The sequence below is a fragment of the Cebus imitator genome, unplaced genomic scaffold, assembly GCF_001604975.1.
Source record: "Cebus imitator isolate Cc_AM_T3 unplaced genomic scaffold, Cebus_imitator-1.0 Scaffold123, whole genome shotgun sequence".
NCBI lineage: Eukaryota > Metazoa > Chordata > Mammalia > Primates > Cebidae > Cebus > Cebus imitator.
Genome location: NW_016107438.1, coordinates 3519779 through 3532787, shown reverse-complemented (window position 1 = coordinate 3532787; position 13009 = coordinate 3519779). Strand labels below are relative to the sequence as shown.

The 13009-nt window shown below is 50.5% G+C and overlaps 1 protein-coding gene across 2 annotated transcripts in view; it reads right to left on the bottom strand.

The window, feature by feature from the left end:
* Positions 1 to 6105, bottom strand: part of XYLT2 (xylosyltransferase 2) — a 14852-nt gene extending 8747 nt beyond the window's left edge. The window contains exon 1 of one of the 2 annotated variants that reach the window (XM_017540123.1): positions 5859 to 6105. In XM_017540123.1, the coding sequence (XP_017395612.1) occupies positions 5859 to 5993 (135 nt within the window). In that variant the 5' untranslated portion in view covers positions 5994 to 6105. The remainder of the gene's footprint in view (positions 1 to 5858) is intronic. The other variant, XM_017540124.2, reaches the window with a different exon arrangement.
* Positions 6106 to 13009: the final 6904 nt, after the last annotated feature.

Here is a 13009-nt window from a genome sequence, read left to right as displayed (position 1 = left end):
TTGAGATGGAGTTTCACTCCTGTTGCCCAGGCTGGAGTGCAATGGCATGATTTTGGCTCACTGCAACCTCCGCCTCCTGGGTTCAAGCGATTCTCCTGCCTTAGCCTCCCGAGTAGCTGGGATTACAGGCTCCCACCACCATGCCCACCTACTTTTTGTATTTTTAGTAGAGATGGGGTTTCACCATGTTGTCCATGCTGGTCTCGAACTCCTGACTTCAAGTGATCTGCCCGTCTCGGCCTCCCAAAGTGCTGGGATTACAGGCGTGAGCCACCATGCCCGGCCAGGTCCTCTTCTTTCTTGACCTTTCCATGGTTGAGTTAATGGACCACTCTGTCTTGCTTGAAGTGCCCTCTGCATCTGGTTTCCAGGACACTCACCTGGCTTTTCTCCTCTCTCACTGCCCCTCCTTACGGTCTTGGTGCTTCCCTGTTTCCCAGGGCACACCCGGGGCCCTTCCTGTCCTAGCACCTTCACTTCCTACGTGATCTTTAGTGCTTGGGTTTCTAAACTCCAACCCCTCCCACAGATTGATCTCTCTGGACTAGATAGCTCCTTTGAACCTTTAGGCATTTAACTACCAGCCTCCTTCACATCTCACGTGGGAGCCCGATCGACCTCTCAAAGCCGCAAGCCCAAAAGTTACCTCCTGCTCTTCACCCCCAACCTGCTCCTACTTCACATTCCCCATCTCAGTTAATGACAACTTTATCCTTCAAGATGCTCAGGCCAAAAACTTTTGGAAATCTTTTTTTTTTTTTTTTTTTTTTTTTTTTTTAGTACAGACAGGGTACTAAATTCACCATGTTGGCCAGATTGGTCTCAAAAACTCCTGACCTCGTGATCCACCTGCCTTGGCCTCCCAAATACTGGGATTACAGGTGTGAGCTACCGCGCCCGGCCAGGAGTCATCTCTGACTCCTTCCCTCACACTCCACATCCACTCCATCAGTAAATCCCGTCGAGATCACCTTCAGAATACATCTGGAATCCAATTCCTTCTCAACACCTCCCGCACCATCCCTGCCTAGATTCCCTGGTCTTCCAGCTCCTACTCTTGTTCCCCTAGATTCTTTTCTCATCACAGCAGCTGGTGTTTCTGTTACAACTCTTAAAGCCCCATTTTACCACTCCCCTGCTCCAAACCTCCAGTGGCTTCCTCGCTTAGAATAAAAACCAAAGCCCTTACAGGAGCCTACAGAGGCTCCTGAGCTGTCTAGCCGCCCCCTTCTCCACTCAGGCCTCTCTGACCTCATCTGGGAATTTGTCATGCTCATTCTCCTGCAGCCACAGTGGCCTTCTCCGCACCCCCTCATCCCCCTGGCACTCCTGGCTCCAGCCCTTGCACCCACTATCCCCTGTGCCTGGCATACCCTCCCCCAGATGGCCGATCATTCCCTGCCTCCTCAATTCTTTGTTCAGATGGCATCTTCTCAGTAGGGTCACCCCGAACACTGGATTTACAGAGCCAGTCCACCCTCCTCCTCTGCTGTCTTTTTCCCATAGCACAATATTTCCTCTCATCCTACCATTTATTTACATTGTGTTTTTATGTGTCTTTCTCCTCAGAAGATTGTAAGTTCCCCAAGGGCAGGGCTTTTTGCTGTTTTGTTCACTGACATAGTCCTAGCACCTAGGAAAGTGTCTGGCTAGCTCTGTTGCCCAGGCTGGAGTGCAGTGGTGTGATCTCAGCTCATTGCAGCCTCTGCCTCCTGGGTTCAAGCAATTTTCGTGCCTCAGCCTCCCAGGAGCTGGAATTATAGGCGGGCACCATCATGCTCAGCTAATTTTTTGTATTTTTACTACACAGCATTTCATCATGTTGGCCATGCTGGTCTTGAACTCCTGACCTCAAGTGATTCACCAACCTTGGCCTCCCAAAGTGCTGAGATTACAGGCCTAAGCCACCGTGTCCAGCCTTAGTATTTGTGGAATGAATGAATGAATGCAAAGCTTTTGCCATAGGCACAGCATTCAATAAATGCTGCCATCTTTTTTTTTTTTTTTTTTGAGATGGAGTCTCATTGTCACCCAGGCTGGAGTGCAGTGGCATGATCTCAGCTCACTGCAACATTCGCCTCCCAGGTTTAAGTGATTCTTGTGCCTCAGCCTCCCAAGTAGCTGGGCTGGGATTACAGGCATGTGCCACCATGCCTGGCTACTTTTTATATTTTTATTAAAGACCAGGTTACACCATGTTGGCTAGGCTGGTCCTGAACTCCTGACCTCAAGTTATCTGCCCACCTCGGCCTCCCAAAGTGCTGGGATTACAGGTGTAAGCCACCACACCTGGCCCAATGCTGTCATCTTTATCATTATGTTTACTCAGGTGAGAGGAGGAAATAGTCAAATGTGAAGTCATTAAGAGAGGCCCAAGATCCTCGACATCTTGCACGTGGCTGGGTTGGGTTCTCTGTGCTCCTCACCTACCCAGGACTTCCCGATTCCTGCACACGCTGTTTGAGCATATCAGGAACCTCATGCTGTCAGGCTGACAGCCACCTTCAGGCCAGAGCCCCATCCCTACACCCACGCCCTTTGTGTCCAGCACCCAGCCAGCCTTTTGATCTTTTTATTTATTTTAATAAAGATGTGGTCTTGCTATGTTGTCCAAGTTGGTCTCGAACTCCTGGGCTCAAGAGCTTCTCCCACCTGGCCTCCCAAAGTGCTGGGATTACAGATGTGAGCCACAGTGCCTGGTTGCCCTCTGATCTCTTAAAGGTGGCCAGTGGGAGCTGGGGGTGGCCATCCCCATCTAAAAAGAGATACCTGCAAGAGGAGGCAGCAGACCCTATTCTGTACCCACACTGGGGAGGGCACCCCAGGTTGGGGAACCCCTAAGAAAAGTGAACTGAAGCCCCACTGAACTGTGTGCATCAGCCTGGTGACATATGACCTGGCCACACAGCAAGCAGACAAAGACATTCCCAAGCTTAGGTGGGTAGGGATGGCAGAGAGCTGTGGGCTCTCCAGGTGGAAGCCAGTATTAGTGAGTCTGGAGGCTGGTGAGGAGGGTAGGACCTGAGGCACGGGGCCAGGTTGTCTGTGGTGGGGGCCGGGATGTGGGAGGAGACGAGCATGTTGGTCCCTGCACTGCAGTGGGAGCTGGCTGACCCTCAGAAGGACAATCCTAGAGGAGGCTGGGGGATGAGGAGGCAGCAGTGAGGGAACAGAGAGGCCCTGGTGGGCAGCCAGCCCCAACCTCTGTCCCTTCCAGGCATGTCCAAGAAGCATTATCACAGCCCCAGCCTCGAGCCCCTCACAGGCTACCCCCAGCAGCCCCTGAGGTCGGGAGCCCTTCTGATGACTGAGGGTGGGGAATGGTCCTCTGACCTCCCACCTAGATACATTCTGGCTTCAGAGACTCCTTCCTGCCCTCCAAGGAGGCAATTAAAATCCTCTGCCACTTCCTGGCTCTGTAGCTCCACCTTGGAATCCTTCTTTGAAATGCTCCCCCTATACCGCACCTCCTTTGACTTCTCAGGCTGCATTTAAAACAAGTGGTGAGATGGTGTTTGTGAAAGCTTTGGAAACTGTCGAGCGGCTCCTTGGAGGTTAGCGACCATCCCTGGTATCCACTCTCAGCCTCTCCATAGATGGGCAGAGCGCACATCTTAAATGCACTGAACCTGTGCTGCTTAGACCCCTTCAGTGCTCTCCCACTGCCCTTAGAATAAAACCCTTGCCCCTTGCTGTGGTCCTTTTCAGCCATGCAGGATGGAACCTTCTCCCAGGGAAAGCACCTCACCCTCCTGTCCATTCCTCAAGGGTGCCCAGCTAAGCCCATCCTCCTCAGGGCCTTCTGCCCAAACTCTCACCCACCTCTTCCTGTGAGAAGCCTTTCCTGACCCCCTGATCTAACCCAACCCCTTTGTCATTCGATTCAGTTCCTTTTCACTGTCTGTCTCTCCCTGTAGATTACCTACCCATGAGGGCAGAGACCTCATCTATTTTATTTTTTTATCCCCTGTATTAGCACAGTGTCTAGTACTAAGTAGGACTTTATACCTATTTGTTGAAAGAATGATTGAATGAATGAACTATATTCCCAATGCACAGTGCTGAGAAAATAAGAGTTATTTACCGACAGCTTAGCATGTGCCAGGAACTCCTGCAAGTGCTTCACAGGCATCATTTTCACTTAATCTTTACAATCACCCAGCACCAGAGGTGCCGTTAATATCCCCATCTTGGGGAGGGATACTAAGGGATGAGGTGAAGTGATTTGCTGGTGGGCTCCTCAGGGGCAGAGCTGGAAGAGAGTGGTGAAGTGGGTGGTCCAGCTTCAGCACTCACTTTCCCAAGCACCCTGTTATGCTGCCTGGCAACCCCAGAGTCAGGCGAGGGAGCTGCTGAGGGGTCCAAGCAGCAATGGGTGCCTGGACCACACAAGCTTTTTCAAACATTCCCGTCCAGGTTTTCCCTATTCATTCAGCCAGGAAGCTGGAGGAGGATGGGGGAGGGATGGGGGCAGTGTCCCAGAGTGGTCACATATTCCAGGGTCAGAGGGCTCCCTAACTGCCTTCGCAGCCCATCCATCTTGGAATGTCCCATCTGCCCAGTCTTTCTATACTGGCCCTGGAACACTCTCCTCTTCATCCTACTTGTAGGTCCACACAGGAGCTAAATCCCCGAGAATGTCACAGAGCCAGCTGCCCCCTGCCCCCACCTCCTTTTGGAGTCATGGTCTCATGTGGCTCTGTTCCAGCCCCCCTCACCATCCCAGCCTCTGGGTTATCCCAAAAAAAGGGCAAGGGCAGTTCTTCTGTCTCCACACCAGGCCTTCCAGACTGGTGAGACGTGGTAAGGGGTCGTGGGTATCGGGGCTCTCTTGGCCTTCACCCTGTCCCCAAGGACAGCAGCAGGCAGAGCCTCTGACCCGGAGCCCCGGGGGCAGCAGAACAGGGTGCTGGGGGTAGGGAAGCCCTGACTCTGGGCCACAGCTTAGGACTGTCCTCTCCACCTCTGCGGCACGAACTCAGACCCACTGGACCCTTCCCCATCACACCGCTGGGGTGTCAGAGCCTCCAGTTGTAACCATATCAGTCAAGAGGGAGAAAGACCCTGGAGGCAGGGACCTGGGGGCTGGGTCGGCTGTTGCCCCTACACTAGGGCCTGGGATTCTGCTGCTGTCCTATTCCCTTAGAGCCAGAGGGCCCCTCCCTAATTTCCTAAGGTCCTGAGGCCAACTCACCAGCTCACTTCCTCCTCCCCCTGCCCTCCAGAGACCCATCCAGGTTCTTCAAACCCCTGGCTGAGGAAGCCACACCTTGGGAACACTCCAGTTCTCTCCGTCGGGGTCACTCCTGTTCCTTCAGTTCCCGGGTACACACTTTGTCCCAGGCCTGAATTCCACCTCTGAGCTTCACTTCCTCACCGGCCACTGCCCCTCAGGCTCAGCTGGGCAAGGACGCCCTGGGTCCCTTGGCCCCACTCCTCCGCCCACGGCGCGCACATCCCCGCCCCCTCCCAACTTCGGAAAGTTTGGCCTAGGGCTCCCCACCTCCTAGCACAGCAGGTTCGGGCCCAGCCCCGTCTCCCAGCCCCGCTCGCCGCGCCTGACCTTCATCACTCCCCGGGCCGGAGACCACCCCAGCATGACCTGCTCCTCCCTCCCTGGCCCCCAGTCCACCAGGGCCCGGGTCTCCAGGCCACGCACTGACCCCGCGCGCAGCTCCCTAGGCCCGCGGGGGAAGGGAGCACCGGGGGCCGGATGCTCCGCTCCAGGCGACCGCCGGCGCCTCGCACGCACGCACGCGGCCCGTGCCCCACTTCCCCGGCTGGGGCCGCCCGCAGCCCCGCCAGGACCCCGCGCGCCCCCGCGCCCCGCCTGCCCGCCCGCCCAGCCATCGGAGCACCTCGCCCGCCTCGTCCTCCTCCAGGCCGCTGAAGCTCCACACCACCAGGCCCTGAAGCAGCAGGATGGCCAGCGCCGTGGCAATCGCCAGCTTGTAGCGCCGCACCAGCTTCTGCACTCGCGCGCTCGCCACCATCTTCCTGCCCGGGACGCGGGGCGCGCTCCCAGCACTGCAACCCGGCCGCGAGCGCGCGCACGGGCGCGGGGCTGAAGCGCGCCCCCCCCTCCCCGCACATACGCCCGGTGGAGGCGGGCCGGGCGCGCGCCGGGGCGGGGCCAGGGGCGGGGCCCGTGAGCCCAAAGCGCCGCGCCCCGCAGGCTAGGGGTGGAGCCCCACTCGCAGCACCTCCCGCCCGGGCAGCCGCGGGCGTGGGCCTGAGCACCTGCCTTCCGCGCTCGCGTCTCCGCCGGTGCTCCTGGTTCCCACGTGTGCTCCCCTCCATCTGGACGGCGAGCGCCTGGTGCTGGGGAGTGGAGGGTCTGCGGCACAACCTCTCTTGCCCGGTGTTGGGGGGTCGTGAGCGAGTTCAGTCCCACGCGGGTAAGCTCTCGGCCCGGGGGCCCCGGGAACGCCAGGGCTCCCAGAGACGCCGCCTTGGGAGAGGGCGTGTGAGAGCCACAGGCCTCTGCTTAAAAACCTGGAGGCCGCACCTGCGGAGCAAAGTCTTACACCTTGATAGGCGTCAGAGAGCTTTCAAGAATTTCCTTTCCGCTCGGCGCTCATCATAAGCATCCTCAGGCCGCTCCCAGAGTAGTGGTTCTCAAACTACTCTAGCGTGCGTCGGAGTCTCCTGGAGGTCTTGATAAAACAGATTTTAGGGCCTCTCCTCCCTCCCACAGAGTTGGATGTTTTGGTAGGTCCGGAGTGCGGCCTGAGCATTAGTATTTTCAGCAAGTTCCCAGGTGACGCCGATGCCGTTGCTCTGGGACCAAACTTGGAGAACCAGTAGACCTCGACACGTGCTGGTCCCTCTGCCAAGTCCTAGCAACTGTCCCCCACTCCCACCCCCATCCCCTACGCCATCGGTGACACCCTCCCTTGCGTCCCCAGCACTGTGCAGTGAGCACCAATCACACGTCCAGTAGTGACTGCACTGGGATCACGCCCTGCCTTGGACACCCAGCAATGCTCAAGAAATGTTGCAGAAAGCAAGCAGGCGAGGCCCAGCTTCCTATCTAATTGGCTGTCCCTAACATTTTTTTGGGAGCCTGGCGTGTGCAAGCACCGCAATGGACAAGGTCTAAGCTCCTGTGGCCTCACCTGAGCCTGGAAGGCCCATGGAGACAGGGGAGGCGAGAACAGCAAAACAGTGCCCATCAAAGCTAGGTGAATCCCCAGCTGGAAAAGCCAGACACTGGAAGGAGGAAGTCATAAAAATAGCAAATACAAGTTAGAAGGTTTAAAGAGAAGACTTTAGGAACCATTACAGGGAGGTCTGGAAAGAGAAGTAGTTTACAAAAAAAAAAAGTTTGAGGCCGGGCGCTGTGGCTTACGCCTGTTATCCCAGCACTCTGGGAGGCCGAAGTGGGCGGATCACCTGACACTGGGAGTTTGAGACCAGCCTGATCAACATGGAGAAACCCTGTCTCTATTAAAAATACAAAAAATTATCCGGGCGTGGTGCCGCGCACATGTAATCCCAGCTACTTGGAAGGCTGAGGCAGGAGAATTACTTGAACCCGGGAGGCAGAGGTTGCTGTGAATCCGAGATCGCCGTCATTGCACTCCAGCCTGGGCAACAAGAGCAAAACTTCGTCTCAAAAAAAAAAAAAAAAAAAAGTTTGAAAAGCTAGAAGGGCATGATAGAGGGGTTTGGGGGTTTGGAAGCTGCCAGAAGGTTGGGTTGGTAAGAGAATTCTAAACTGATGCCTGCAGGATGGCACATAAATAAACCTCCTTTAATCGTCTCCTGCGCTTTAGCATTTGTGATCATTCTGTTCCGCAGCTTTGTTAAATCGGAGAATTGTAAACAATGTTTCTAAGGACAGCTTGGCTACTTAAGAGAACCTACACTTCAAAGATTTTGGAAAACATCAGTTGACATGCCAGCAATTGATATGTTAATTAAATATTGATCTTTCGAGCTCATTAAATCAGGTCCTCTAGGGACTTCTACCTGCCAATAATTCCCCCCACAACAATGAAAATAGCTTTATTTTTCACTGATTATTTAAGTAATAAATATTGATTATATAATATTTAAACACTAAACAAATAAGAAAAAAGTAAAAGTTACCTACAATCTCACTGCTTAAGATAATTATCACTAACATTTTAGTGGCTATCCTTTTCCCCAACTCTCTCTCTCTCTCTCTCCTCTTTTTTTTGGGGGGGGGGGTTAAGTCTCAATCTGTTGCTCTGGCTGGAATGCAGTAGCGCCATCTCGGCTCACTGCAACCTCCACCTCCCCGGTTCAAGTGATTCTCCTGCCTCAGCCTCCTGAGTAGTTGGGACTACAGGCACCGACCAGCACACCCGGCTAATTTTTGTATTTTTGGTAGAGATGGGGGTTCACCATATTGGCCAGGCTGGTCTCAAACTCCTGACCTCATGATTTGCCTGCCTCAGCTTCCCAAAGTGCTGGGATTACAGGTGTGAACCACCGTCCCTTTCCCCCATTTCTTTATGTGTACATAATTTTTCGTGGATGGGGTCACGTCACACACATGGTTCTTAAATATATAAACTTTTTAAAGAATTTCTCTCTTCTCCTTGATGTTAACAGCCTGGCATGGCTCACTTGGTTTCTTCCTAACTTTCTTCCTTCCACCTTTCTCCATTAGAATTCACACACATAGATTTTCTTTTTAAATTTTTGGAGGGAGTCGTTTTATTTAAATTTTGGGGGTGTTATATTTAAAAAGTTGAATCATGTTTCACACATTTCTCTGCTGCTTGCTTTTCTCCCTTAATTGTAAATACATAATAGAAATTCTTCTAAGTTGGATGGGACAGGTCTCACTCAACCTTTTTAATGGCTGCATAATATTCCACTCCTTTCTTGAATGGACATTCACTTGGTTCCTGGGGTTTTACCCCTGCCGCACAGCTGTAATAAACATGCTTCCATGCTTATTCCTATGCACCGATACTTTTATTTCTATGGCAGAGTTTCCCAGGAATAAGGAAAAGGGAATCTTTAATTCTGATATTGTCAGATTGCTTCCCAAAAACAATTCAAGTTTCCAACAACAGTATTTGAGGGTTTTGTTTTCCTGCATCTCTTCCAGCAGCAGATGTTATTCCATTTTTGATTTTTGCTAATCTCATAGGTGAGGAGTGGCCTTCTTGTTTTTTAATTTGCAGTTCTCTACTGGGCAGTGTCTGTTAATTGGTTTATTGACTGCATTTGCTCTCCTGGAACTGCCTCTACACATTCTCCACAAATTAATCTATTGCTGTTGTATTATTTGTCTTATCAATTTTTAGAGTTTTTGTCTATTCAAAATTTCCCTCCACTTACTGCACTTTGACTTTTTAAGACCATTCTAAAATTTTGAGCTTTTTTGTAATCGCATACGTTCCTCTTCTCTTTCATGGCTTCTCACTTGGGTTTGGTAGATGTCTTCAGCTCTCCATGATGTATATAGTCTGATGTATTCTCTCCTTCAAATTTTATTTTCCATTTTTCACGTTTAAGTTTTTTTTTTTTTTTTTTGAGACAGATTCTCACCCTGTCACTCAGGCTGGAGTGCAGTGGCACAATCTTGGCTCACTGCAACCTCTGCCTCCCAAGTTCAAGCAATTCTCCTGCCTCAGCCTTCCTAGTAGTTGTGATTACAGGTGTGCAGCATGAAGCCCAGTTAATTTTTGTATTTTTAGTAGAGACGGGCTTTCTACTAAATGTTAGCCAGGATGGTCTCAATCTCTTGACCTCATGATCCACCACCCTCCACGGCCTCACAAAGTGCTGGGGTTACAGGCATAAGCCACCATGCCTGGCCCACATTTAAGTTTTTAATCCAGCTGTAATTTGTTTTTCTAAATGATATGACATAGGGGCTGAGGAGTCTTCATTTAACATTTATTCTCAGTCATTCTATCAGTATCTACTTAAACTTTTAATTTATTATTATTTTTTGTAAGACAGGCTTCTCTGTCACCAAAGCTGGAGTACAGTGACACAAGGGACTTACTGTAGCCTCAGGGCTCAGGTGATTCTCCTGCCTCAGCCTCCTGAGTAGCTGGTACTATAAGCACATGCCACCACACCAGTTTTGTTATTTTTGTAGAGACGGTCTCACTGCGTTGCCTAGGCTGGTCTCAAACTCCTTGCCTCAAGCAGTCCTCCCACCTCGGCCTCCCGAAGTGCGTGATTACAAGTGTGCGCCACTGCACCTGGCCTTTATTATTTTTTTGTTTTGTTTTGTGTGGGTCTCACTGTGTTGCCCAGGCTGGAGTGCAGTGACACAATTATAGCTCACTGCAGCCTTGACCTCCTGGGCTCCAGCAATCTGTCCACCTCAGCCTCCTGAGTAGCTGGGACCACCTGGCTAGATTTTTTTCATTTATTTTTTGTAGAGATGGGGTTTTCCTATGTTACCCAGGCTGATCTTGAACTCCTGTGCTCAAGAGATCCTCCTGCCTTGGCCTCCCAAAGTGCTGGGATTAGAGGCATGAGCCACTGGCCCTGGCCTACCTTCACAGTTGTTTTTTTAAACAAATTTGCTATCTGGTTATGGTAGTGCCTGTAATTCTCAGCTACTCAGGAGGCTGAGATGGGAGGATCGCTTGAGCCCCAGGAATTTGAGACCAGCCTGGGCAACATGGCAAGATGTCACTAAAAAATAAATGAAAATAAAACCCCAAATTTGTTACTGAGGTATAGCATGCATAGACTCGTTTAGATTTGACCGTATAAAATGCAGGAATCACTGTTCCCCTCTGTCTCCTCTTCAGGTTCTCTGATCAATTCCATTGTGCTTTTTTATTTTACTTTAAAAAGTCTTGAAAATACAAAATGGTTCAGAAAAGCAGACTAGGAAAGCATTCTCTAGTTATAATTGGGTTGCCTTCATGATATATTCTTTCTCATGTGAAAGAATGATCCTTACAGTCTTCATTTTTAGAGCTATTTTATGTTTTCAAATGCTTTTGCAGCAGCTAGAGTCTGAATTTGGCCTGACACCAGTGGGCATGGAGATCCCTGCAGGAAAACCTCCAGGCTGTGCCTACAAGCATCTCCCTGGGCTCTGTCCCGTGGCCTTTATCTGCTTATCCGTCCAGTTCCTTCTGATTGACACTTTACTAGGCTGTCTGCTGTTGCCCTGATCCTGGCTTTCCCTCTGGATGCTACCTTTGCGGGTACCCTCTGCCAGCCCACACCCACGCCAGCTCTGGATCCATGGGTTCCTGCTTGTCAGGAAGTTCTAACACCTGGTGAAAGGAGGGTCATATGGGTTTTTCTAGCATGACCTATTGAGATTATGAATTATTTAAAAAAATAATTTCCACATATTAAAACATTCTTACATCCCTAGAGTGAATGTTACTTGGTCTTAGTAGCTGTCTCTTTTTCTTTCTTTCTTTCTTTTTTTTGAGAAAAAAAAAAAAAAAAAAAGAAATCTCGATCTGTCACCCAGGCTGGAGTGCAGTCATGCAATCTTGGCTCACTGCAACCTCTGCCTCCGGGATTCAAGTGATTCTTCTGCCTCAGCCTCCTGAGTAGCTGGGATTACAGGTGCGCACCACCATGCTCGGCTAATTTTTGTATTTTTTAATACAGACAGGGTTTCATCATGTTGGTCAGGCTGGTCTTGAACTCCTGACCTCATGATCTGCCCGTCTCAGTCTCCCAAAGTGTTGAGATTACAGGTGTCAGCCACCATGCCCGGCCATTGCAATATAAGCTCAGTTGGATTTATTAATATTTTATTTATTTATTTAGATGGAGTCTTGCTCTGTCACCAGGCTGGAGTGGCAGTGGCATGATCTCTGCTCACTGCAACCTCTGCCTCCCAGGTTCAAGCAATTCTCCTGCCTCAGCCTCCCGAGTAGCTGGGACTACAGGTGCCTGCCACCATTCCCAGCTAATTTTTGTATTTTTAGTAGAGATGGGGTTTTACCATGTTGGCCAGGATGGTCTCGATCTCCTGAATTTGTGATCCGCCTGCCTCGGCTTCCCAAAGTGCTGGGATTACAGGCGTGTACCACTGCACCCAGCCTTATTTATTTATTTTGAGACAGGGTCTCACTCTCTCAGTTGGGCTGGAGTGCAGTGGCATGATTATGTAAGTCCACTATACCCTTGAATTCCTGGGCTCAAGTGGTCCTCCTGCCTCAGCTTCCTAAGAAGCTGAGACCACAGGTACACTACCGTACCCAGCTAATTTTTAAAAATTTTTTGGTAGAGACAGGGTCTCACTGTATTGCACAGGCTGATCTTGAACTCCTGGGCTCAGGGGATCCACCTTGACCTTCCAAAGTGCTGGGATTACAGGCATGAGCCACCATGCCCGGCCTAAGAATGTTTACATCTATGTTTGTAGTGGAGATATACCAGAGGCTGCAAAATCACAGAGGTGACTTGCAGGACTTGTTTATTTGACCAGCACAGGGTTTCGAAGCATTTGAGTTTGAATTCCTGAAGAGGGGGTGCACACTGACCAGTGCCTGCAGCTCCCACCTTTCCCTTTCATTTCATACCCCATCAGCTGCACCCATCTATGTTATTTTCTGGCTCTTGTTGACACGCCTAGTTTATGGTTTTCTTTTCTCATTTTTAAAGCTTTGGTAGATTTGAGAATCAGTTATTCCAGTCTATAATATAAGTTGAGGAGCATTCTTTTTTTATTTTGTTTTTGAAATAATTTATATAACAATAGACACTGCTATTCCTTAAGCATTTGAAAAGTCTTGCTAGCAAAAGCATCTAACAGGAGCCCTTTAGAGAGCTAATTCTTTGGTAACTTCTGTTAAATAAAAATTATATGAGGGCCAGGCATGGCCTGTGTGGCTCACACCTGCAATCCCAGCACTTTGGGAAACTGAGGCAGGAGAATTGCTTGAGCCTAGGAGTTTGAGACTAGCCTGGGCAACATAGTAAGACCCTGTCTCTATAAAAATTAAAAAAAAATTAGCCAGGCATGGTGGTGCATGCCTATAGTCCTAGCTGTTAGGGAGGCTGAGACAGAAGGATTACTTGAGCCCAG